Raw genomic sequence first — 27,226 nt, 5'->3', positions numbered from 1 at the left:
CGCCGGACGCCGCCTCACAGAGCGAAACGATGCATGCAAACACATGTCCCTGCGCACACCATGTTAAAGATATGTCCGCGTGACGCATGCGGATCTATGCGGCTGAAACGCTGCACACATACGCAAATGTGAACCTGGCCTTAGTTACATCCCCCCAGGTTCTCCGCGGTCCGTGGTACAGTGGTTCCACAAACCACGTCCGTGACAAACTGGAGATCAAATGATACCAAAGATCCATATTGTAGGCACCAAACAGCATGAATAAGGCAACGTTCAGTAGTAAGTGCTAAGATGTATATGGCTCTGTTTTGCACCTGCATTTTACCATGTCGTTTCTCTGTTCTATTTAGTTAAAGAAATAGAGACACATAACCAATATCAAACAGACCCCATTATAATTAATGGAGGCTCTCGGCTTCCATTTGTATATTCGTTAATTATGTATCGGATCCGTATTCCTCATGAATCGAGCTTCTTTATTCCTAAAAGGAAACAGAAGTATAGAATCAAAAACCGCAGGTGCCTGAGCCATAGCGGACTGCTGACATACCTCTGCCATATGCCACTCGGACTTCAACAATATTTAATACTCTTAATGGCTCTTCATTTTTTCCTTGGCAATAATCTGTCACTTCTTTTAAATGGTTAAAATTAAACAGTGAAGTATAAAGTTACAACTTCAAGCTTCTCGACAAATAAACACAACTAGAATACAAGCAGAATGTTTCTGCTAGAAACAGCCAATAAATGGGCTCAACATGCAATTTTTGCTACTGATTTTGCACAATATTTAAAATTGAACTTTTTTTTTTCAGGAATAGGAAATTCAGTTCTATGAACTGAGTTCTTTTATAATGCCGGATCAAGATGAGAAAGGGAAAAAAACGGAAAAAGTTTCTGAAAAGAAAAATCAAGGAGCAGCTTCAAGGTTTGTAATTTTTATAGTTAAATCATTTTTCTCACAGGATTGTGAGTTACGCACTTAACGTTGTGCTGTTTCATTCACTCTTCACTTTGGCTCAAAAACCTGCACTGGTGTTTTTCCAAAAAAACATTGTATGTGCAGCAACCCTTATACTTGGCCTTTTCTTCTTTTTACATACGGAATCTGTTTTTGTCTTTGAAAGTAATATTCCTTTCTACATATTTATGTTACAGTACGTAAGCTTCAACCATAGTAAATAGTGGGGGACATGGTTGAGTAAATCTTCTGTGCAGAAAGAGCTGCTGAGTATTGCAACCTTTCGACCTCATTTTATTTTTGGGAGCTAAGTACGTGTATACATACAGTGACATGTAAATGTTTGGGCACCCGTGGTCAATATTACTGTTATTGTGAACAGTTAAGCAAGTTGAAGATTGTAGAAATGTTTGCAAATTTATTAAAAAAGAAAAACGGAAATATCACACGGTCATAAGTATTCAGACCCCTTGCTCAGGCACTCATATTTAAGTCACATGCTGTTCATTCCATGTGATCCTCCTTGAGATGGTTCTTCTCCTTCATTGGAGTCCGGCTGTGTTTTATTAAACTGATAGGACTTGATGTGGAAAGGCACACACCTGTCTATATGAGACCTCACAGCTCACAGTTCATGTGAGACCAAATGAGAATCATGAGGCCAAAGGAACTGGCCAAGGAGCTCAGAGACAGAATTGTGGCAAGGCACAGATCTGGCCAAGATTACAACAGAATCTCTGCAGTACTCAAGGTTCCTAAGAGCACAGTGGCCTCCATAATCCTTTACCCCCAAGGGTGGTTTGCATGTTAATGACCAGGCCAGTTTTTACAATTCTGACCACTGTCCCTTTATGAAGTTATAACTATGGAAGGCTTCAATGGATCCTGGTGATTCTGACATTGTTTTCTCGTGATATCTTGTACTTCATGACAGTGTTAACATTTCTTTGATGTGACTTGGGTTTATTTGTGGAAAAAACGGAAATTTGGCGAAAATGTCACAATTTTCCAACTTTGAATTTTCATGCTTTTCATACTTAATACGTAACATTTCCCACATGTTTACTTTACATAAGCACAATTTTGGAACTACATTTTTTTTAGTTAGGGAGTTATAAGGGTTAAAAGTTGACCAGCATTTTTACTTTTTTTTTAAATTACTTTAGATCCAAATTTTTTTATTTTCCCAAGGGTAACAGGAGAAATTGTCTGGAATTGAGATCGGACGCCATGTCGCCTTTGGTGAGCCCCTTATGTCCTTAAACAGTGGAAACCCCCCACAAGGGACCCCATTGGGAAACTACACCCCCAGGGAACTTATCTAAATGTGTCGTGAGAACTTTGAATCCCCAGGTGTTTCACTAAAGTTTATAACGTCTGGGTGTGAAAATAAAAAAATCATATTTTCCAGGACGTCATCCTGACAGCACCCTGGAGGACGTCCTCCTCCCCTTGCTGGGACAGGAAACACACGAGTTTAAAAGGCCAAGTCCCACCCACAGTCCTCAGTGTTTTTCCTGTCCCTGCAAGGAAGGGACGCACGAGTGAGAGCAGGACTTACCGGAGCTCAGGGGGATCGTGCGGCTTGCCAATACCCTTCCCCCTGTCAAGAGGCTCAGGGCAGAAACCCTCCGGTGGGGGGTCCCTCTGCTCCAAAGACCAGGAGTGGACGAAGCTCCTGGTGGCAGCCGCTCCTCCCGGTGGGAGGCTCTCGGCTGCGGACGCTATCCACGCGGTGCGCGGCCATCCTGGGCAGCGTGGTATCCAGAACGGCGTCTCCCGGCAGGAAGTCGTCAGAACGCGTCACTTCCGGTCCGTCGGCATTTCGTTACCGCTATTTCCGGTAACGCTGTATGCGCGGGGGAAAGCGTGCAGTGAATCGCACAGCGGCAGAAGCGCTCCTGATCTGGCTCTGAGAGCTGCGGGGACCTGCTACCCTCATCATGGAAGCAAGTACTCCAACCGAGGAGGGGGTAAGTGCGCATGGCGCAAGTTCCCCTATCTATATGCAGAAGCAGGCTCACCCCAGTGCTTATCCCTTCTTATGTCATTTAAGGATAAGGGAAACCCCGCGGGTCCTCCTGTTCAGATTAAGAAATCCGGCAAGGCATCTGGGAAATCTGTTAGATGTCCCCTTTGTAATATGAAGCTCCCGGACTCCCATGGGAAATCTTTATGTGGGGACTGCACAGCTAAGGTCGTAAGGGACGAACAACCCACATTGCTGGCTGAGATGAGATCCCTTATACGTGAAGAAGTACAAGCTTCTTTGTCTACCATGGTGCAGAAATCCAGTCCTATCCCCACCCGTAAGCGGGCCAGACGGGAGCAGGACTTAAGAGAACAGGAGGTTACTTCTGAGGACAAGTCTAACTCAGAGGACTTCGTCTCAGAGGAAGAGGGAGAGCTTCCGTCAGGAAGCCAGGATTACCAAAGAAAATACCTCTTCCAGGCAGAAGACACAAATGATCTGGTGCAGGCGGTGCGATGCACTATGCAAATAGAGGAGACATCTAAACCACAAACCAGGCAGGACTTGATGTTTGGTGGACTTATGTCACGTCAGCAGACAGTATTTCCGGTTAGCGAGCACATTAAGGCCATGATTCTGGAAGAATGGAAAGAGGCAGAACGCCGGCTGGTGTTATCCAAGGACTTTAAGGCTCGTCTACCTTATGAGCCGGAGGACATAAAACTATGGGATGAAGTTCCCAAAATTGACGTTCCTGTGGCAAAGGTGGCCAAGAAAACGGCCATACCTTTTGAGGACTCATCAAACCTGCGTGATCCTATGGATAGGAAAGCCGACATATTGTTAAAAAGAGCCTGGGAATCTTCTGCGGCTCTAATAAAAACAAATATAGCGGCTACTTCGGTGGCTCGGTCTATGTATCTATGGATGGGTCAATTGGAGGAACACCTATCCAATAAGACCCCGAGATCTGAAATCATAAATTCCCTCCCTATGATGAAATCTGCCACGGCTTATCTGTCTGATATGACTGCTGAGTCAGTCAGGTTTTCGGCCACATGCAGTTCCTTATCTAACGCGGCTAGGAGGGCGGTCTGGCTAAGGTCCTGGTCGGGGGATAATGCTTCCAAATCTAAACTTTGTTCAATTCCCTTCTCAGGTGAAAGGGTTTTTGGACCCTCCCTGGATACCATTTTGGAGTCAGCCTCCGACAAAAAGAAGGGGTTTCCAGAGGAGAAAACTAAGAAGCCCCAGTCCTTTCGGAGAGGATTCCCCTTCAGAAGGCAGTCTGAGTTTCGAGGAGGCAGATCCAGTAGAGGATCTTATAGGGGCTCCCGTAGCCAGGGCAATAGAAACAGAGGTTTCTTCTTCAGCCCTTCCTCAAAATCTAAATCGCAATGACGCCAGTCTCATAGGGGGTCGACTCCGCCAATTTTCGCACAATTGGGCTCGGATCACTCAAAATCAGTGGGTCCTTGGACCATCTCAGAAGGTTACAGTATAGAGCTCTACTCCCCCCCACCAGACAGATTCATCAGTCCTACGGTAGTACCACGAGACTCTCCCATGTTGACAGACCTGATGGAAATGCTCTCCTCAGAGGTCATAGTTCTGGTACCATCTCCGGAAATAGGCTTGGGTCATTACTCCTCCCTTTTTTCCATAATGAAACCGTCCGGCGAATCTCGCACTATAATAAATCTGAAACCTCTAAATGCCTGGGTCAGGTACAAGAGGTTTCGTATGGAATCCATCCGTTCGGCAATACTCCTAATAGATCAGAATGCTGTGATGTGCACTCTAGATCTAATGAGTGCCTATTATCAGGTTCCCGTCCACCCTTCTTCTCAGAGGCTTCTGAGGTTTGCGGTACTCCTGCCGTCCGGGACCTGTCACTTCCAGTTTCAGTGCCTTCCATTTGGTCTTGCCTCAGCACCTCGTATCTTCACAAAACTGGTGTTGGAGATTGTCGCTTTCCTAAGAAATCAAGGGATCAGAATAATCCCTTATCTCGACGACTTTCTCCTGGTGGCAAGAACGCCAGAAATTCTATCAGACCACAGGAACCGAACTATTTCAGTGATGGAAGAACTTGGTTGGGTCATAAATTGGCGGAAATCCGATTTGACTCCAGAGTGCATGAAGACGTTTCTGGGAGTACGTCTGGATTCAAGGAACAGAATATCCCTCTTACCCGAGTCCAAGCTGATTGCAGTGCAGTCTCAGGTTTGGCTCCTGCTGGAGCACAGGGTGACGACAAGGACGGCCATGCGAGTCCTCGGCCTGATGACGGCCTGTATTCCGTGTGTGAGATGGGCTCAGTTCCATTCAAGACCACTACAGAAATTGATTCTTTCCAGATGGGACAGGAGTCTGTCTTCTCTGGACAGTACTTTACACCTATCACATTGTGTAAGAAGGTCTCTCCTCTGGTGGACAAAGCCAGAGGAATTAAGAAAAGGAGTATTATGGTCCGCAGATCCATACGTAGTAGTTACTACAGATGCCAGCGCTTGGGGCTGGGGAGCTCACCTAGAAGACAGGATCCTTCAGGGGAGATGGCCGGAAGACGTCATCCTCAGCTCCTCCAACTTCAAAGAACTATACGCGGTCTGGGAAGCTTTGAGAAGGAACCGACACATCCTGGAAAATCGTCATGTCAGGATAATGTCCGACAATGTGACAACAGTCTCTTTTCTGAAACATCAAGGAGGTGCGAAACACCATGCGCTTCAGGAACTGACAGAGAAGATATTTCGTTGGGCAGAAGGATCGGTCCTTTCTATTTCAGCGGTTCACCTAGAAGGCTCCCAGAACGTTATAGCAGACTATCTCAGCAGAAGGGAGGTGTCTGCAACAGAGTGGGAACTCAACCAGGACGTTTTCCAGGACTTATGTCTTCGCTGGGGAACCCCCTGTATAGACCTATTCGCAAGCAGGAGAAATTCGAAGGTCTCAAAATTCTTCTCTCTGAACCCGCGGGATCTTCCAGAAGGAATAGATGCTCTGAGCCAGGATTGGACGGAACCTCTCTCGTATGCATTTCCCCCTCTGGCGTTGGTTCCGGCTACTCTCAGAAAGATCAAGGGGGATCGAGCTCTCGTCATATTGATCGTTCCATACTGGCCAAGAAGGAGTTGGTTTTCCCTTCTACTAGAGCTAGCAATCGAGAATCCAGTAGAGCTCCCTCTCAGAGCGGATATAATCCACCAGGGTCTGGTATTCCACCCAAACCCAGAGAAGCTCCATCTCTCGGCATGGATCCTGAAGGGTCCATCTTGAAGGCTAAGGGTCTATCAAGCCAAGTAATATCTACTATGAAGTCTAGTAGGAAGCCTGTTACGTCAGCAATTTACTTGAAAATTTGGAGACGGTTCTGTCTGGAGGGTGGCAGGTCTGAGGTTACGGCAGGCACTCCCGACTTACCCAGAATTTTAGATTTCTTGCAGGCTGGGTTTGACAAAGGTCTTAAACCAAGCACATTGAAGGTGCAGATCTCGGCACTTAGTTCTTTCCTCGACTATCCCCTAGCGTCACACCCGTGGATAGTTAGATTCATCAGAGCTACCCAGAGGTTGCGCCCCACTATCAGACATATGTCTCCTTCTTGGGACCTTAACTTGGTCCTCAGATTTCTCTGCAAAGACCTCTATGCGTCAGTGGATAATATGCTCATTTCCATTCTTACACGTAAAACGGCGTTTCTTGTAGCAGTGACTACGGCTAAAAGAGTGGGGGAAATTCAGGCCCTGTGTACTAGGGACCCATACCCCATACCTTCAAATTAGAGAGGATTGTATAATTCTTAAACTCGACCCCTTCTTTATTCCAAAAGTAGGAACATATAAAAATAGAAATCAAGAGATTGTGTTACCATCTTTCTGCAATAACCCTGCTAATGCTAAAGAAAAAGTCCTTCATTCTCTGGATGTCAGGCAGGCAGTTCTTGACTACCTGGCAGCCACCAACACTTGGCGCATCGACCCAAACCTATTCATTTTGTATGGGGGCAAAAATAGGTGTAAAAAGGCCTCTAAGGCCTCTATTGCTCGGTGGATCACGTCTGTGATCTCTGAGGCCTATCAATCTGAAGGGCTCTCTCCTCCGGAGGGTCTCCATGTACATTCGACTAGAGGGATAGCTACTTCTTGGGCAGAGAGGGCAGGTGCCTCTCTAGAACAGATTTGTAAGGCCGCGACATGGGCTAGTGCCAATACCTTTTGCAAACACTATAAACTTGATGTTTTGTCTGGTCAGCATACTGCATTTGGGCGAAAGGTTCTCCAAGCGGTTATCCCACCCTGAGGAGGTGCTTTGGTACTCTCCAGGGTGCTGTCAGGATGACGTCCTGGAAAATAGGTATTAAGCTTACCGTTAATTATGTTTCCAGGAGTCCATCCTGACAGCACGGGTAGTTCCCTCCCTGTATTATTATATGATGCATGGTATTCTAGCATGTTTGTAACCTATTCCTAGCATATGATGTAATATGTTCCTGGTTATAATGTGATATGTTTGCTACCATTAAACAAAGATTTTTTCTGCATTTCCTTGAGGCGGTTCTTGTTACAACACTGAGGACTGTGGGTGGGACTTGGCCTTTTAAACTCGTGTGTTTCCTGTCCCAGCAAGGGGAGGAGGACGTCCTCCAGGGTGCTGTCAGGATGGACTCCTGGAAACATAATTAACGGTAAGCTTAATACCTATTTTTTTCCACAAACATCATCTTTTAGTCCCCAATTTTTTATTTTCCCAAGGGTAACAGGAGAAACTGGACCCCAAAAGTTGTTATCCAATTTGTCCTTAGTACGCTGATACCCCAGAGCTCGGAAGGGAATTAGCACCGTTTGACTTTTTCAACGCAGAATTGGCTGGAATGGAAATCAGACACCATGTCACATTTGGAGAGCCCCTTATGTGCTTAAACAGCCCCAATTCCAACTCCAACCCTAACCCCAACACACCCCTAACTCTAATCCCAACCATAACCCTAACCACAAACCTAACCCTTACACTAATCCCAACCCTAATCCCAACCCGAACCCTAATCCCAACCATAACCGTAATCCTCACTTTAGCTCCAACCCTAACCCTAACCCTAATGGGAAAATGGAAATAAATACATTTTTTTAATTTTATTATTTTTCCCTTACTAAAGGCGTGATAAATGGGGGTTTGATTTACTATTTATCGCGGGTTTTTATAGCGGATTTTTATGTGTGGCAGCTGTTGCACACTGAAAGACACTTTTTATTGCAAAAAATAGTTTTTGCATCACCACATTTTGAGAGCTATAATTTTTCCATATTTCGGCCCACAGAGTCATGTGAGGTCTTATTTTTTGCAGGATGAGATGACATTTTTATTGGTACCATTTTCGGACACTTAACATTTTTTTATCGATTTTTGTGCGGCAGAATGAACAAAAACCAGCAATTCATGAATTTCTTTTTTTTTTTTTTGGGGGGGGGGCATTTTTACTGTTTTGCGTCTGGTAAATTTGATTAGGCAGTTTTATTCTTTGGGTCATTATGATGACAGCGATACCTCATTTATGTCTTTTTTTATGTTTTGGCGCTTTTATATAATAAAAATTATTTTATATAAAAAATAATTATTTTTGCATAGTGTTTTTCTGAGAACTAGAACTTTTGTATTTTTCCAGTGATGGAGCTATATGGCAGCTTGTTTTTTGCGGGACAAGATGACGTTTTCAGCGGTACCACGTTTATTTATATCCGCCTTTTTGATCGTGTGTTATTCCACTTTTTGTTTGGGGGTATGACGATAAAGCATTTTTTTATAATGGTGTTCACTAAAGGGGTTAACTAGTGGGACAGGTTTATAGGTTGGGTTGTTATGGACGCGGCGATACTAAATATGTGTACTTTTATTGTTTATATTTTTTTATTCATATATTTATTGATGGAATAAATATTGATTTTTATTATTTTTTATTTTTTTAAATATATTTACAATTATTAATTTAAAAAAAAAACATTCTAAGGCTATGTGCACACATTCAGGATTTTTCGTGTTTTTTTTCATGTTTTTTCAGCCGCTTTCCTCGGAAAAAATGCTTAAAAAACGCATACATAAGCATTCCATCATTTTTAATGCATTCTGCAATTTTTGTGCACATGATGCGTTTTTTTCCACGAAAAAAATGCATCGCGGTAAAAAACGCAGCATGTTCATTAATTTTGTGTATTTTTTGCGCTTTTGTCGCTATTTAATGCATTGGGAAGTTCTGGAAAAAAACGCACAAAAAACGCAAGCGGATTTCTTGCAGAAAATGTCTGGTTTTGTTCAGGAAATTTCTGCAAGAAATCCTGACGTGTGCACATAGCCTAACTTTTACACTTTGTCCCACTATGGGACATTCTTTTTGTGCAGGCTGATCGCTTATATGGCATGCACATCTACATGCCATATAACCTGTGTAAGACTCATGCTGGTGTGGTAGTTGGAGGCAGGTATATCTCGCCCAGGTGTTTGTCCTATGTGAATTAGGCCCCTCAGTATCTTCAGGGTGCTAATGGGTTAATGATTGCAGGAATAAAAGATGACCAGCTGGGTGTTTCCAGTGTCTGCCTGGGGCACACAGATTGCCTGCCTGTGTGGGACAAACGTGAGTGAAGAGCTCTGCTTAAGAATTGTGTGATGTTAGCTGGGTGGGAGAAGCCCCCCCCAGTTGTTGAGATAGCAACGTATTTGTTTAGTTAGTGCCGGACAGGCTAGGATTTATTTTTGTTTTTTTTTTTGTGTTGTTTTCACGTTAATAAATCTGACCTGAGGTCAGCCTGCTCAGAAACCTGCTGTACGCCTCAGATTCAATGCACAAACCACGTGACCTTTGACCCCAGCAAAGGCGATCCCAGAGTGTTTTGTCACATTGTGGTGGAGAACGCGGGCATACCGTGGCACAGGCGACAGCATGGAAGACGTGGTGAAAGCCTTAGTACAGTCCACTGCCGTACAGCAGCAGGCCACTGCCGCACAGCACGAAGCTAATCGCTTGATGGCCGCACAGCTGATGGAGTTACTGGACATGACGGTTGCAGACCGCCAACTTCTCCAACAGGTGGCGCAGCGCCTGGTGAGCATGCCTGACGCTGACCCGGAAGCAGAGTCCAGAAGGATCCATGTGAGTCGATACTGGCAAAAGCTGACTGCAGAAGATGACGTCAAGGCATACCTGACAACGTTTGAGCGGACGGCATTGAGAGAGAAGTGGCCGAAGGCACGATGGGCCGATTTGATTGCCCCGTTTCTCTCCGGCGAGGCCCAAAAAGCTTACCATGATTTGGACCCGGAGGTCGCTCAGGACGTTGAGAAGCTGAAAGCTGAGATCCTGGCCCGGCTGGGTGTGACGACGGCTGTCCGTGCACAGAGGGTACATCAGTGGACATACCAGCAAGATAAACCGGCGCGGTCTCAGATGTTCGACCTGATCTACTTGACAAAGAAATGGCTGCAACCCGAGGTACTGACAATACCCGAAATAATCCAGCGGGTTGTCCTGGACAAGTACCTGAGAGTACTACCCCCAGCGATGAAAAGGTGGGTAAGCCAAGGAAATCCCACGACAGCGGATCAACTTGTGGAGTTGGTCGAGCGTTATTCCGTGGCAGAAGGACTTCCCGACGACTCCGCCAACCCCCGGTCTGTGCCTCCTCCTCGTGGAACCGGTAAGACTGTTCCAGGGACCACGAGTGAAGGAAAATCGCTTAAAACTGTGGGGGAGGAGTCCGGGACTGCTCGCACTCCGAGACCAAGAGTATTGGACGGTGGTCTCAGTAGGGGACCTGTTAGGTGTTTCCGCTGCCATGAGAAGGGTCATGTTTCTGCGAACTGTCCTGTTACCGCTGAACCCATGCAGTGCGACGTTATAGACTGTAGAAAACGCATGTCTTTGGTTACACAGCTAGTGAGTGTGAATGCGGGTCAAAATGATACAGTGAAACACCTGTGTGAATTATCTGTTGATGGGAAAAATGTTGTGGCATTACTAGACTCTGGAAGTGTGGTGACTCTGGTGAAAGCTAGTCTGGTGGCACTTCCGTATGGTCCGTCTGACAAGTTTTCTGTGACGTGTGTGCATGGTGACACCCGCTCATACTTAACAGCGGTCATATGGATTTCTACTCCCTATGGGTCAGTGCAGCACAAAGTGGGACTCGTTCCCGCATTGTTACAGGATGTAATCCTGGGCAGGGATTTTCCCTATTTCTGGCAGTTGTGGGAGAATCAGTTGCTCCTTCACGGTAGCTGTACCCGTGAATCTTCTCCCATGCCATCTGGAGGTCCCGAGTCCCTAGAGGAGACCCCACAGGAAGATGTGGCTGGGGAGGTTAGTGAATCTAACCTTCAGTACCCCTTCTCCGTTATGGCGGGGGAAACAGAGGAAACTGAGGAACCTCAGCGAGAGGCGGAGGCAGACAGCCATCCGGCACCCTGCCTGCCAGATTTGGGAGTCCAGGTGGATGACTTCCACAGCGAGCAAATGAAAGATCCTACCCTGACTCCGGCTAGGAAAAATGTAAAAATGATAGATGGGGTACCCGTAGAACCTGACACTAGGCTAGCGTACCCGTATATGGTTCTTGAAAATGATTTGCTCTACCAGGTAGAAAAAAAGGGGGAAGACACAGTGCAACGGTTAGTGGTACCCAAACCTTATCGGCAGAAGGTACTGGATTTGGCCCACGGACATATAATGGGGGGACATCTGGGGGTACAGAAAACCACAGAAAGGATATTGCATTGTTTTGTGTGGCCTGGAATACATTGTGATGTGCGTAACTATTGTGAGTCCTGTCCAGAGTGCCAAATCGCGGCCCCTAAATCTCAATTCCGTAGCCCTTTGGTACCCCTTCCTATCATCGGGGTCCCTTTTGAGAGAATTGGGATGGATTTGGTTGGGCCCCTTCCATGATCCGCATGTGGGCACCAACATATCCTCGTCATCGTGGACTATGCCACTCGTTACCCGGAAGCCGTCCCTTTGCGTAACACAGCTACCAAGACGATCGCCAAGGAATTGGTACAAGTGTTTAGTCGGGTGGGAATTCCAAAACAGATACTCACCGACCAGGGGACTCCCTTTATGTCGAGGGTAATGAAGGAGCTCTGCAGGCTCTTACAAATATACCCGTTGCGTACGTCTGTCTATCACCCTCAAACAGATGGCCTGGTTGAGCGCTTCAACAAAACCTTAAAACAGATGCTCCGGAAGGCGATAGACAAAGATGGGAAGAACTGGGATCACTTGTTACCCTATTTGCTGTTTGCCATTAGGGAAGTTCCCCAGTCTTCCACAGGGTTTTCGCCTTTCGAACTGTTGTACGCCCGTCGTCCCCGGGGACTGCTGGACGTCGCAAAAGAAACCTGGGAAGGTCAAGTCACTCCCTTTAAAACGGTGATCGACCATGTAACACAAATGCAGGATCGTATTGCCGCTGTCATGCCCATTGTTAGGGACCATATGTTACAGGCCCAGGGAGCCCAGAGGCAAAGTTATGATAGAGGCGCTAAGGTCCGTACATTTGCACCCGGCGATAGGGTGTTGGTCCTAATCCCTACGGTGGATAGTAAATTCCTGGCGAAATGGCAGGGCCCATTTGAGGTCCGAGAAAGAGTTGGTGAAGTGAACTATAAAGTGTACCAGCCAGGTAAGAGAAAACCGGAACAGATTTATCATGTGAATCTGATAAAATCCTGGAAAGACCGCTCTGCCCTAACGGCGGATCTGCCCCGTCCGGTTTGTTCACCTACTGTACCAGAGGTGCAGGTTGCTGAGACTCTCTCAGAACAATAAAAATCTGAGGTTAAGCAATTTTTGTTACAGAACCGACAGTTTTTCTCCGAAAAACCTGGCCGGACTAAGTTGGTGAAACATGAGATTGTCACAGAGCCTGGCGTCACTGTTCATGTGAAGCCCTACCGGATTCCGGAAGCCCGCCGTGAAGCCGTCTCCCGGGAAGTGATGGCAATGTTGGACTTAGGAGTCATTGAGGAGTCACACAGCGCCTGGTCCAGTCCAATTGTGTTGATACCTAAACCGGATGGCTCCATCCGGTTTTGTAATGACTTTAGGAAACTGAATGCAGTTTCTAAATTTGATGCGTACCCTATGCCCCGGGTCGATGAGTTGATCGACCGGCTTGGTAAAGCCCGATACATTACGACCCTGGATTTAACAAAGGGGTACTGGCAGATTCCTCTGGCCGAGGCGGCCAGAGAGAAGACGGCATTTGCTACACCGGAAGGTCTGTTCCAGTATGTCTATATGCCGTTTGGACTTCACGGTACTCCCGCAATGTTCCAGAGATTGATGGATCGAGTCTTGAGGCCTCACAGACAGTACGCCTCTGCCTACCTGGATGACATCGTAATTTACAGCATGGACTGGGAAACTCATCTCCAGAAGGTACAAGCGGTGATTGATGACCTGCGAGATGCAGGTTTAATGGCAAACCCCAAGAAATGCCACATCGGGCTTGAAGAAGCCCGATACTTGGGCTACGTGATTGGCCGAGGAGTGGTTAAACCCCAGATCGACAAAATACAGGCAATTCAGGGCTGGCCACAACCAGTGAACAAGAAACAAGTGCAGGCTTTCCTGGGGATTGCCGGCTATTATCGCCGGTTCATACCCAATTTTGCAGCCATGGCTACTCCCTTGATGGATCTTACCAAGGGGAAGGGTTCCGTCATGGTAAAATGGACCTCAGCTGCTGAAGAGGCCTTCCACAGCCTGAAACGGGCTTTGTGCTCTCAGCCCGTACTAGTGACTCCTGATTTCAGCAGCGAGTTTGTGGTACAAACTGATGCCTCTGATACTGGTGTCGGAGCTGTACTTTCCCAGGTGAGGGACGGAGTCGAACACCCGGTCCTCTATCTCAGTCGGAAACTGAATGTACATGAGCAGAGGTATGCGGTGGTTGAAAAAGAGTGCCTAGCCATTAAATGGGCTCTTGACTCCCTCAAGTATTACCTGGCTGGTAGGAAGTTTAGGCTGGTCACAGACCATGCCCCTCTCAAGTGGATGCACCTCCACAAGGACCATAATAGTCGGGTAACCCGGTGGTTCCTTGCCCTGCAGGCTTACTCTTTTACGGTGGAGCACCGACCTGGGGTGCAGATGGGGAACGCCGATGCTCTATCCCGAGTGCACTGTTTCAAAAGTGTTCTTGCTCGACCGGAGTGGTCTGAGCAAGGGGGGGGGGATATGTAAGACTTATGCTGGTGTGGTAGTTGGAGGCAGGTATATCTCGCCCAGGTGTTTGTTCTATGTGAATTAGGCCCCTCAGTATCTTCAGGGTGCTAATGGGTTAATGATTGCAGGAATAAAAGATGACCAGCTGGGTGTTTTTTGTTGTGAATTCTGTGGCTGAATTCACTCCTGTGGTCACAAGTGGTACTGCAGCTTCTGAGCTTCCTCCCTCAGGTGTTCTGGTGAGCTCGTTGGCTGCTTTGTTATTTAACTCCACCTGATTCTGTCTTCCTTGCTCTTTGTCAATGTTCCAGTGTTGGACCTGAGCTTCTGGATCTTTCCTGTGGCCTGCTGCTCTGCTTAGATAAGTGCTTCTTTGCTTTTGTTGCTACTTTTTCTGTCCAGCTTGTCTATTCGTTTTTGCTGGAAGCTATGAGACGCAAAGGGTGCACCGCCGTGCCGTTAGTTCGGCACGGTGGGTCTTTTTGCCCCCTTTGCGTGGTTTTTTGCTTTAGGGTTTTTTGTAGACTGCAAAGTTCTCTTTGCTATCCTCGCTCTATCTAGAATATCGGGCCTCACTTTGCTGAATCTATTTCATCCCTACGTTTGTCTTTTCATCTTGCTAACAGTCATTATATGTGGGGGGCTGCCTTTTCCTTTGGGGTATTTCTCTGAGGCAAGTCAGGCTTGTTTTTCTATCTTCAGGCTAGTCAGCTCCTCAGGCTGTGCCGAGTTGCATAGGTAGTGACAGGCGCAATCCACAGCTGCCTTTAGTTGTGTTTAGGATAGGTTCAGGTATTGCGGTCTACAGAGATTCCACGTCTCAGAGCTCGTTCTATTGTTTTTGGGTTATTGTCAGATCACTGTATGTGCTCTGATTACTGGCACACTGTGTCACTGGATTGCCTACATAACAGTACAAGGAGCCAACCTAATGATTCTCAATAGAGAGAAAAAAGAAGTTCTGACATCATTTTTTTTTCTCACCTCTGTGTTCAGTCTTTTTTTTCCCCTAGACATTTGGGTGTTTCAGGACACAGGTGTGGACATGGATATTCAGGGTCTGTGCTCTTCAATGGATAATCTCGTTACAAATGTACAAAGGATTCAAGATACTATTGATCAGAAATCTATGTTAGAACCAAGAATTCCTATTCCTGATTTGTTTTTTGGTGATAGAACTAAGTTTCTTAATTTCAAAAATAATTGTAAGCTATTTCTGGCCTTGAAACCTCATTCTTCTGGTAATCCTATTCAACAGGTTTTGATTATTATTTCTTTTTTGCGCGGCGACCCTCAGGACTGGGCATTTTCTCTTGCGCCAGGAGACCCTGCATTGAGTAATGTCAATGCGTTTTTCCTGGCGCTCGGATTGCTTTACGATGAGCCTAATTCAGTGGATCAGGCTGAGAAAAATTTGCTGGCTTTGTGCCAGGGTCAGGATGATATAGAAGTGTATTGTCAGAAATTTAGGAAGTGGTCAGTACTTACTCTGTGGAATGAATCTGCGCTGGCAGCTTTGTTCAGAAAGGGTCTCTCTGAGGCTCTTAAGGATGTCATGGTGGGTTTTCCTATGCCTGCTGGTTTGAATGAGTCTATGTCTTTGGCCATTCAGATCGGTCGACGCTTGCGCGAGCGTAAATCTGTGCACCATTTGGCGGTATTGTCTAAGATTAAACCTGAGCCTATGCAGTGCGATAGGACTATGACCAGAGTTGAACGGCAAGAACACAGACGTCTGAATGGTCTGTGTTTCTACTGTGGTGATTCCACTCATGCTATTTCTGATTGTCCTAAGCGCACTAAGCGGTTCGATAGGTCTGCCGTCATTGGTACTGTACAATCCAAATTCCTTCTGTCCATTACCTTGATATGCTCTTTGTCATCGTATTCTGTCATGGCGTTTGTGGATTCAGGCGCTGCCCTGAATCTGATGGATTTGGATTATGCTAAACGTTGTGGGGTTTTCTTGGAGCCTTTGCGGTGTCCTATTCCGTTGAGAGGAATTGATGCTACACCTTTGGCCAAGAATAAACCTCAGTACTGGACCCAGCTGACCATGTGCATGGCTCCTGCACATCAGGAAGTTATTCGCTTTCTGGTGCTACATAATCTGCATGATGTGGTCGTGTTGGGGTTGCCATGGCTGCAAACCCATAATCCAGTATTGGATTGGAACTCTATGTCGGTGTCCAGCTGGGGTTGTCAGGGGGTACATGGTGATGTTCCATTTTTGTCTATTTCGTCATCCACTCCTTCTGAGGTCCCAGAGTTCTTGTCTGATTATCAGGATGTATTTGAAGAGCCCAAGTCCGATGCCCTACCTCCGCATAGGGATTGTGATTGTGCTATCAATTTGATTCCTGGTAGTAAATTCCCTAAAGGTCGATTATTTAATTTATCCGTGCCTGAACACGCCGCTATGCGCAGTTATGTGAAGGAATCCCTGGAAAAGGGACATATTCGCCCATCGTCATCACCACTGGGAGCAGGGTTCTTTTTTGTAGCCAAGAAGGATGGTTCGCTGAGACCATGTATTGATTACCGCCTTCTTAATAAGATCACTGTTAAATTTCAGTATCCCTTGCCATTGTTATCTGACTTGTTTGCTCGGATTAATGGGGCTAGTTGGTTCACTAAGATAGATCTTCGTGGTGCGTATAATCTGGTGAGAATCAGGCAAGGAGATGAATGGAAAACTGCATTTAATACGCCCGAGGGTCATTGTGAGTATCTAGTGATGCCGTTCGGACTTGCCAATGCTCCATCTGTGTTTCAGTCTTTTATGCATGACATCTTCCGTGAGTATCTGGATAAATTCTTGATTGTTTACTTGGATGACATTTTGATCTTCTCAGATGATTGGGACTCTCATGTGAAGCAGGTCAGAATGGTTTTCCAGGTCCTGCGTGCTAATTCTTTGTTTGTGAAGGGATCAAAGTGTCTCTTCGGTGTGCAGAAAGTTTCATTTTTGGGGTTCATCTTTTCCCCTTCTACTATCGAGATGGATCCGGTTAAGGTCCAAGCCATCCAGGATTGGACTCAGCCGACATCTCTGAAAAGTCTGCAAAAATTCCTGGGCTTTGCTAATTTTTATTGTCGCTTCATCTGTAATTTTTCTAGCATTGCCAAACCATTGACCGATTTGACCAAGAAGGGTGCTGATTTGGTTAATTGGTCTTCTGCTGCTGTGGAAGCTTTTCAGGAGTTGAAGCATCGTTTTTGTTCTGCCCCTGTGTTGTGTCAACCAGATGTTTCTCTTCCGTTCCAGGTCGAGGTTGATGCTTGTGAAATTGGAGCAGGGGCGGTTTTGTCACAGAGAGGTTCTGGTTGCTCAGTGTTGAAACCATGTGCTTTCTTTTCCAGGAAGTTTTCGGCTGCTGAGCGTAATTATGATGTGGGCAACCGAGAGTTGCTGGCCATGAAGTGGGCATTCGAGGAATGGCGTCATTGGCTTGAAGGAGCTAAGCATCGCGTGGTGGTATTGACTGATCATAAGAACCTTACTTATCTCGAGTCTGCCAAGCGCTTGAATCCTAGACAGGCCCGTTGGTCGTTATTTTTTGCCCGCTTCGATTTTGTGATTTCGTACCTTCCGGGCTCTAAAAATGTGAAGGCGGATGCTCTGTCTAGGAGTTTTGTGCCCGACTCTCCGGGTTCATCTGAGCCGGCGAGTATCCTCAAGGAAGGAGTCATTGTGTCTGCCATCTCCCCTGATTTGCGGCGAGTGTTGCAAAAATTTCAGGCGAATAAACCTGATCGTTGTCCGGCGGAGAAACTGTTTGTCCCTGATAGGTGGACTTCTAAAGTTATCTCTGAACTTCATTGTTCGGTGTTGGCTGGTCATCCTGGAATATTTGGTACCAGAGAGTTAGTGGCTAGATCCTTCTGGTGGCCATCTCTGTCACGGGATGTACGTACTTTTGTGCAGTCCTGTGGGATTTGTGCTAGGGCTAAGCCCTGCTGTTCACGTGCCAGTGGGTTGCTTTTGCCCTTGCCGGTCCCAAAGAGGCCTTGGACACATATTTCGATGGATTTCATTTCTGACCTTCCCGTTTCTCAAAAGATGTCAGTCATTTGGGTGGTCTGTGATCGCTTTTCTAAAATGGTCCATCTGGTGCCCTTGGTTAAATTGCCTTCCTCCTCTGATTTGGTGCCTTTGTTCTTCCAGCATGTGGTTCGTTTGCATGGCATTCCTGAGAATATTGTTTCTGACAGAGGTTCCCAGTTTGTTTCGAGGTTTTGGCGAGCCTTTTGTGGTAGGATGGGTATTGACCTGTCTTTTTCCTCGGCTGTCCATCCTCAGACTAATGGCCAGACCGAACGAACCAATCAGACCTTGGAGACATATCTGAGATGTTTTGTTTCTGCAGACCAGGATGATTGGGTGTCCTTTTTGCCGTTGGCTGAGTTCGCCCTTAATAATCGGGCCAGCTCGGCTACCTTGGTCTCTCCATTTTTCTGCAATTCTGGGTTCCATCCTCGTTTCTCTTCAGGACAGGTTGAGTCTTCGGACTGTCCTGGTGTGGATTCTGTGGTGGACAGGTTGCAGCAGATCTGGACTCAGGTAGTGGACAATTTGACCTTGTCCCAGGAGAAGGCTCAACTTTTCGCTAATCGCAAACGCCGTGTGGGTCCCCGACTTCGTGTTGGGGATCTGGTTTGGTTATCTTCTCGTCATATTCCTATGAAGGTTTCCTCTCCTAAATTTAAACCTCGTTTTATTGGTCCGTATAGGATTTCTGAGATTCTCAATCCAGTGTCTTTTCGTCTGACCCTCCCAGACTCCTTTTCCATACATAATGTATTCCATAGGTCGTTGTTGCGGAGATACGTGGCACCTATGGTTCCATCTGTTGAGCCTCCTGCCCCGGTTTTGGTGGAGGGGGAATTGGAGTATATTGTGGAGAAAATTTTGGATTCTCGTGTTTCTAGACGGAAACTCCAGTATCTGGTTAAATGGAAGGGTTATGCTCAGGAAGATAATTCCTGGGTTTTTGCCTCTGATGTCCATGCTCCAGATCTTGTTCGTGCCTTTCATGTGGCTCATCCTGGTCGGCCTGGGGGCTCTGGTGAGGGTTCGGTGACCCCTCCTCAAGGGGGGGGTACTGTTGTGAATTCTGTGGCTGAATTCACTCCTGTGGTCACAAGTGGTACTGCAGCTTCTGAGCTTCCTCCCTCAGGTGTTCTGGTGAGCTCGTTGGCTGCTTTGTTATTTAACTCCACCTGATTCTGTCTTCCTTGCTCCTTGTCAATGTTCCAGTGTTGGACCTGAGCTTCTGGATCTTTCCTGTGGCCTGCTGCTCTGCTTAGATAAGTGCTTCTTTGCTTTTGTTGCTACTTTTTCTGTCCAGCTTGTCTATTCGTTTTTGCTGGAAGCTCTGAGATGCAAAGGGTGCACCGCCGTGCCGTTAGTTCGGCACGGTGGGTCTTTTTGCCCCCTTTGCGTGGTTTTTTGCTTTAGGGTTTTTTGTAGACTGCAAAGTTCTCTTTGCTATCCTCGCTCTATCTAGAATATCGGGCCTCACTTTGCTGAATCTATTTCATCCCTACGTTTGTCTTTTCATCTTGCTAACAGTCATGATATGTGGGGGGCTGCCTTTTCCTTTGAGGTATTTCTCTGAGGCAAGTCAGGCTTGTTTTTCTATCTTCAGGCTAGTCAGCTCCTCAGGCTGTGCCGAGTTGCATAGGTAGTGACAGGCGCAATCCACAGCTGCCTTTAGTTGTGTTTAGGATAGGTTCAGGTATTGCGGTCTACAGAGATTCCACGTCTCAGAGCTCGTTCTATTGTTTTTGGGTTATTGTCAGATCACTGTATGTGCTCTGATTACTGGCACACTGTGTCACTGGATTGCCTACATAACAGTTTTCAGTGTCTGCCTGGGGCACACAGATTGCCTGCCTGTGTGGGACAAACGAAAGTGAAGAGCTCTGCTTAAGAATTGTGTGATGTTAGCTGGGTGGGAGAAGCCCCCCCAGTTGTTGAGATAGCAACGTATTTGTTTAGTTAGTGTTGGACAGGCTAGGATTTATTTTTATGTTTTGTTTTTTGTGTTGCTTTCACGTTAATAAATCTGACCTGAGGTCAGCCTGCTCAGAAACCTGCTGTACGCCTCAGATTCAATGCACAAAGCACGTGACCTTTGACCCCAGCAAAGGCGATCCCAGACTGTTTTGTCACAGCTGTCAGCGCTGCACTCTGTGCACACTAACCTCAGAGACTTCCTGAAATGCACTGTGCATGACAGGAAGTCTCTCAGCTCTGGTAACTCGAATGTCATCAAGACGACATCAGGATACCATGGGAGCGATCGGACCCTGCGTCATGCCACGGGGTCTCCGATCCAAAGGCAGAGGGGCTGTCAGCGAGCGCTTTGATCATATTTGATCGCAGTGTTCCGGGGGTTAAAGTGCCGGGAGCGGTCCGTGACTGCTCCTGGCACTTATTGCCAAATGTCAGCTGTGAGAATCAGCCGACACCTGGCCACGATCAGCCGCGCTCCCACGGGAGAGCGGCTGATCGCATGTTGCTTACTATTCCGTCCATGGGAATTAAGTCCCAAGTCACATGTATGGAATAGTACGTTCAATGCCAGAAAGGGGTTAAATGGAAGAAGTTTGGGACCAACAGAAGTCTTCCTAGACCTGGCCATCCTGCCAAACTGAGCAATCATGCGAGAAGAGCCTTGGTGAGAGAGGTAAAGAAGAGCCCCAAGATCACTGTGGCTGAGCTCCAGAGATGCAGTAGGGGGATGGGAGAAAGTTCCACAAAGTCAACTATCACTGCAGCCCTCCACCAGTCGGGCCTTTATGGCAGAGTGGACCGACGGAAGCCTTTCCTCAGTGCAAGACATATGAAAGGCCGCATAGAGTTTGCTAAAAAACACATGAAGGACTCCCAGACTATGAGAAAATAGATTCTCTGGTCTGATAGGACAAAGATAGACCTTTTTGGTGATAATTCTAAATGGTATGGGTGGAGAAAACCAGACACTGCTCATCACCTGCCCAGTACAATCCCAACAGTGAAACATGGTGGTAGCAGCATCATGCTCTTGGGTGTTTTTCAGCAGCTGGGAATGGACAACTGGTTGCCATTGAAGGAAACATTAATGTGGCCAAGTACAGAGATATCCTGGATGAAAACCTCTTACAGAGTGCTCTGGACCTCAGACTTGGCCGAAGGGTCACCTTCCAACAAGACAATGACCCTAAGCACACAGCTAAAATAACTTCGGAACGAAGCTAAAAGTGGCTTCGGAACAACTCTGTCACCATTCTTGACTGGCACAGACAGAGCCCTGACCTAAACTCAATTGAGCATCTCTGGAGAGACCTGAAAATGGCTGTCCACCATCGTTCACCATCCAACCTGACGGAACTGGAGAGGATCTGCAATGAAGAATGCCAGAGAATACCCAAATCCAGGTGTGAAAAACTTGTTGCATCATTCCCAACAAGACTCATGGCTGTACCAGCTCAAAAGGGTGCTTCCACTCAATACTGAGCAAAGGGTCTGAATACTTATGACCATGTGATATTTCGGTTTTCTTTTTTAATAAATTTGCAAACATTTTTACATTTGTTTTTTTTTCAGTCAAGATGGGGTGCAGAGTGTACATTAATGAGAAAAAAAAAATTACTTTTTTGAATTTACCAAATGTCTGCAATGAAACAAATAGTGAAAAATGTAAATGGAGCGCCCCCGTGGGCCGTGGGGTACTCGGATCCGGGCCCTTCTTCTGTACTCGTGGGGATGTCACGGTGGCTGACCTGGTCCGTGGCCCTCGGGAGGTCCGTTGAGGAAAAGGGGAAAGGTCTTTAAAGGGATAATGTTCGTGACGCCACCTGTGGTATTTGGACAGGGTGAACGACGCTGCTTAGGGGTCCGCTAGGGTGATGTGATGGCAGCTAGATGGTATACCTTCCTACAGGTGAAGTATGTCCCCAGGGCTACCCAGAGTGTAGATGGTGAATGATGGATGTTGTAAGATGCAGTGAATAACGAGGACACAAGATTGCAGTCTCTTTACCTTTACTGAAGGCTTCAGCATCCACAATCCAGGGTAGGGACCACGGGGTAGGCAGAGTCCGGCCGGTCTGAAGGCAAATCCAGAGTCCCCTTATCCAGCTGGAATTCAATAGCCTTCCTCTAATGCCTGGGCGTTGTAGTACCTCCCTGCTGAGCAACTCGGTAAGGTCCTCACAACTATTGTAGATGTTAAGTCTCTTCTCTCTGTCCCCCTGACGGATAGGATAAACCCGTATGACTGGTGGCCTGAGGCTTTTTACAGGGACCCTAGTGATGCCCCGGCCCCCACAAGTTGCCACCCTGCCTCCTGGGTAAATGGTCGGGCAGCTAACGTGGAATTAACTGTCCTGCCAGTCTCTGAAGTAACGGCATAGAGCTCTTTACTCCCTCGGTGTTCTGGCTACCGGTACTGCGCTTCAGAAGGAGGCAGCCTGCTTCTAGCTGGTCTCCCTCTGATGTTTTTCTCTTGTTGCTATGACTTTGTTGCTCACTCACTGCAACACAATTCCTTTCGTGTCCTTTCTTAGGATGCTGCCGCATGCGGTGCAGGCACGGCTCCGTGTGCCTTCTCCTTCCACAGGCCGCAGTCTGCAGCTGGCTGGAACCCACTCCAACCAGCCTCTGCCAAACTCGGTCGGGACTCACTGACTCTCTCCTTCTCCCTCCAGTCAGCTTCTCACTTACTTCCTAACCAACCCACCAGTTTTACCTAAGTGTGAGGAGTGCCCTAATAGATAGAAGCATGGCTCCCCCTGGCGGACTGGAGTGTGAAGTGTGTTTTGGTGGTTGTGATACCTGGACAGAAGATCTCCTTCATTGCCTTCAGACATAACATCACTCCCCCTGGTGGAAGAATAACATTACTGCAATGAACCAGGAATCTGGGATGCTGCATAAAGGGGTCTGAATACTTTCTGTTCCCACTGTACATATATATAGTAGTGATTTGCTCTGGTAGGCAGTGACAGGGCCGCAGTGATGAGTCCAAACTTCAGAGGTTCATTAACACTTTAAACAGTGGGTGGCAGAAAGTAAGGAAAAAAACACAAATGTACTTCAACTTGGAGAACCACTGGTCTCAGACTCACTCATTGGACTGGCTTAACTAAGCGGCTGCCTGGTCAGCGGCGTCCGCCAAGTGCTATTCCCAGGGTTGCTATTAGTCTTGTCTCAAACCTTTGCAGCATGTGTAATCTGACAAAACAAATTGAGTCTCACTCCAGCCTAGCTCCTCACACCTTGCACTAGTGATGTGTCATTCGCAAACAATCCGACAGAAAGAGCCAGCTCCCTTCTGTGAACGATGGGAGCTGACATGCCAATGAGAACCACTGAATTCTCTGAATGGCTCTCACTGGGTGTAAAATCCTGGACTTCGGCAGGCGTAACTCTGCCCACCCCAGCAAAACTCCGCCCACTCATCAATTTAATTGGTTTCTAGCAGAGTGTCTGCGGTAGATGGGCAGGGTTTTGGATGCCTGAATATGTATTCAATAGGGATCCATTTAGGATCCAATAACTGTCGGCTCTTTTTGGTGAGCGGAGCCATGAGAGCTGGATCACCAAAAAGAGCCAGACTGCCCATCACTACCTTGCACACAGACCATTTGCCAAACAACGTTCTCCATTACATAGCACATAACCACACCCACAGGTGTAGTACACATCACATGGGCTGATCATGTGATCGTGACATCACTGCAGGTCCTCAACCTTAGGGAAAATCCCGGCCATAATATTATCCTGCTGGGAGAAATATATCTTCCTTCCACCACTACACCCTTTGCTGCACCACATACCTTCCCCCTTTGTTCAACCCTAGGGGGGTGGACTTGTGACATACAGTGAACTCTGGACAAGGCATGTGCATTTCCCTGTAGTCTGCTTGCCCAATGTTCTACTGAAAATGTAAAATTTTGCTGGGACAGGAATCACCTGGTGACTCCTGCAATACTCTCCTTAGCTTGACTCATCCACGTGAGAGGGGAATGATCTGTCACCAAACGAAACATTCTCCCCAGCAAATAATAGCGAAGAGACTCAAGTGCCCACTTAATGGTCAGGCACTCTGTCTCCACAATGCTGTACCTGGTTTCAGCTGGGGTAAGCTTCCAGCTCAGGAAACTAACGGGATGCGCTTCCCCATTAAACTCTTGAGACAGCATGGCACCAAGACCTATCTCAGAGGCATCGGTCTGCACGATGAACTCTCTTTTGAACTTGTGTAACTAGAACTAGTGTACCACACAGTACCGATTTTAACTTTACAAAGGCCTCCTCTATCTGATCATTCCAGTGGACCATCACAGACTTCCTCCCTTTCAAGCAGTCTGTTAAAGGCGCGGACAGGGTTGTAAAGTTGGGAATAAATCACCTGTAATATCCAACTAAATCTAAAAAGGCTTTTACCTGCTTTGTTGGGAGGGGACGGGGCCAGTTCTGAATTGCCTCTACTTTGTTTACTTGGGGTTTGAGGACTCCTCTCCCAATTACATAACCCAAGTACCGAGCTCCTCCAACCCTATGGAACACTTCTTTGGGTTGGCGATTAGCCCTGCTTGTCGCATAGTATATATCACCGCCTGTACTTTTGGTATGTGACTTTCCCAGTCTGTACTGTACACAACAATATCATCCAGATAGGCTGAGGTATAACGGCAATGGGGGGGAGAACAATATCCATTAACCGCTGGAATGTCACCGGCGCGCCGTGCAAACCAAAAGGTAATACCTTATACTGGAACATCCTTTTGGGCATTACAAAGGCCGTTTTTACCTTAGCCGCCTCTGTTAGGGGCACCTGCCAGTATCCTTTTGTGAGATCAAGGGTTGAAAAATATCATGCCTGCCCAAACCGCTCTATCAATTCATCCACCCGGGCCTTGGGGTAAGCGTCAAATTTCGGGAACTTCATTAAGTTTTCTGAAGTCATTACAGAACCTTAGCGTACCATCAGGTTTATTATGACTATTCGGCCAGCACACTCATGTTGGGACTCTTCAATGACCCCTAACTGTAGCATAGTTTTCACCTCCTCCGAGATGGCTTGTCGCCAGGCCTCAGGCACCTGATACGGCTTTAGTCGAATTTTGGCCTGTGGCTCCGTGACAATGTCATGTTGGATTAGGGAGGCACGTCCAGGATGCTCAGAGGAAACATCTGTATTTCGGCTAACAAACTCCCGGACCTCCTGAACCTGTTTAGGAGACAAAGTATCTGCTATTTTAACTACGAAGAAGGTTTCTTTCCATGATTTAAGCAAATTAATATGGTAAACCTGCTCTGGCTTCCTCCGTCCTGGTTGATGTATCTTGTAGTCTACCGATCCCACCTTCTCCATAATCTCGTAGGGCCCCTACCACCTTGCAAGATATTTGCTATCTACTGTAGCACAAGTACCAACACCTGATCCCCAGGACTAAAGATTCTTACCCGAAACTCCCGGTTATAGAACCGACTTTGAGACTGTTATGCTGCCTCCATATGTTCCAGGACTAATGGTAGGACTGTCTCCATTCTTTCCTGATTTTTGCAACATGTACTATCACACTCTTGTGGAGGGTTGGTTGCTTCTCCCAAGCCTCTTTGGCTAGATCGAGTAATCCCTAGGGATGTCTGCCATGCAATAGTTCAAAGGGCGAGAACCCCGTAAATGCCTCGGGCATAGTGATGGGCAAGCGCTAAAATGCTCGGGTGCTCGTTGCTCGGGTCAAGCAAATTGGAATACTCGGGTACTCGACCCAAGCAACGAGCCCAATGTAAGTCTATGGGAAACCCAAGTATTTTTACTGCAATCCCTCCCAGGGGTCCTTTTAAGGTCTAAAAATGTCTGAAAATGGGGATCGCCCCTGGAAGCTTTTCTGACTCCAAGGTCACAGCTGTAAGCAATTTTGTCAGAGTTTCACGCCATTTTTACAGGTGCACCAAAAAACATACAAAAAAGAAACCAAAATGGATTTTGCTGGGAAATATGTTAAGGTACATCCTTTCTAGGGTAAAATTAACCCCAGACCAAAATGTTCCTCCACCACTTGGGCTATGTTCACACTCAGCGTTTTTGATTCGTTTTTCAAATTTAACATTGCTTTCAGCCAATACAAATGCATTCACTGTGAAATGTCATGTCATTGTAACATTTAACAACCCTACCTGGCCATGTGGTGTGTGACACATAAGGAGAAACATCTTGTTTCATTTATGAAGGAGGGACTCTTAAAGTCATAAAGCATTTTTTTAGAGGGGTATCAGGCGGCATTAAAGTGAACCTGTCACCCCCAAAATCGAAGATGAGCTTAGCCCACTGGCATCAGGGGCTTATCTACAGCATTCTGGAATGCTGTAGATAAGCCACCGATGTATCCTGAAAGATGAGAAAAAGAGGTTAGATTATACTCACCTGGGTGAGCGGCTGATCAGATGGCATCGCCGTCCGGTCCGGGGCCTATCTTCATAGGATGACGTCCTCTTCTTGTCTTCAGGCTGCGGCTCCGGCGCAGGCATACTTTGTCTGCCCTGTTGAGAGCAGAGCAAAGTACTGCAGTGCGCAGGTGCCGGGCCTCTCTGACCTTTCCCGGCACCTGCGCACTGTAGTACTTTTCTCTGCCCTTAATAGGGCAGACAAAGTACGCCTGCGCCGGAGCCGCAGCGTGAATACAAGAAGAGGACGTCATTGTAAGAATGCAGGAGAATGCTGTAGATAAGCCCTTATGCTGGTGGGCTTAGCTCATCTTCGATAATGGGGGTGACAGGTTCACTTTAATATTCTTAAAGGGTCATTATTAAACAGTGGGTTTCTTATGCTGTTATTGCCTATGTAGTGGCTGGGCTGCCAAGAATTACGACGCACCCCAATACTCCTTTCACGAGAGGTATAGGAGGGCTTCCTGAAAAAATGTTGCATTAAATACAAGGCCTACCCTGCTATCAAGTCATATGCGCCCCAGGAATCCTTTGAACCCAGGTACTGGATGGCCACAGGAAAAACCACTTCACATTAGTCATTTTGTAATCCCATACTGTTTTCTTATGTATTGACTGCAAGGC

At 46.8% G+C, this 27,226-nt stretch overlaps 1 protein-coding gene across 2 annotated transcripts in view; it reads left to right on the top strand.

Annotated features, from left to right (window-relative positions):
• Positions 1 to 27,226, top strand: part of NEK10 (NIMA related kinase 10) — a 337,168-nt gene that overhangs the window by 34,161 nt on the left and 275,781 nt on the right. For both annotated transcript variants that reach the window (XM_069730006.1, XM_069730007.1), the window contains exon 2: positions 816 to 928. In XM_069730006.1, the coding sequence (XP_069586107.1) occupies positions 855 to 928 (74 nt within the window). In that variant the 5' untranslated portion in view covers positions 816 to 854. The remainder of the gene's footprint in view (positions 1 to 815; positions 929 to 27,226) is intronic.

Source organism: Ranitomeya imitator, chromosome 6 (assembly GCF_032444005.1).
Source record: "Ranitomeya imitator isolate aRanImi1 chromosome 6, aRanImi1.pri, whole genome shotgun sequence".
NCBI classification, from domain to species: Eukaryota; Metazoa; Chordata; class Amphibia; order Anura; family Dendrobatidae; genus Ranitomeya; species Ranitomeya imitator.
The sequence above is the reverse complement of the archived record's forward strand: the minus strand, read 5'-3'. Positions and strand labels throughout refer to the sequence as shown.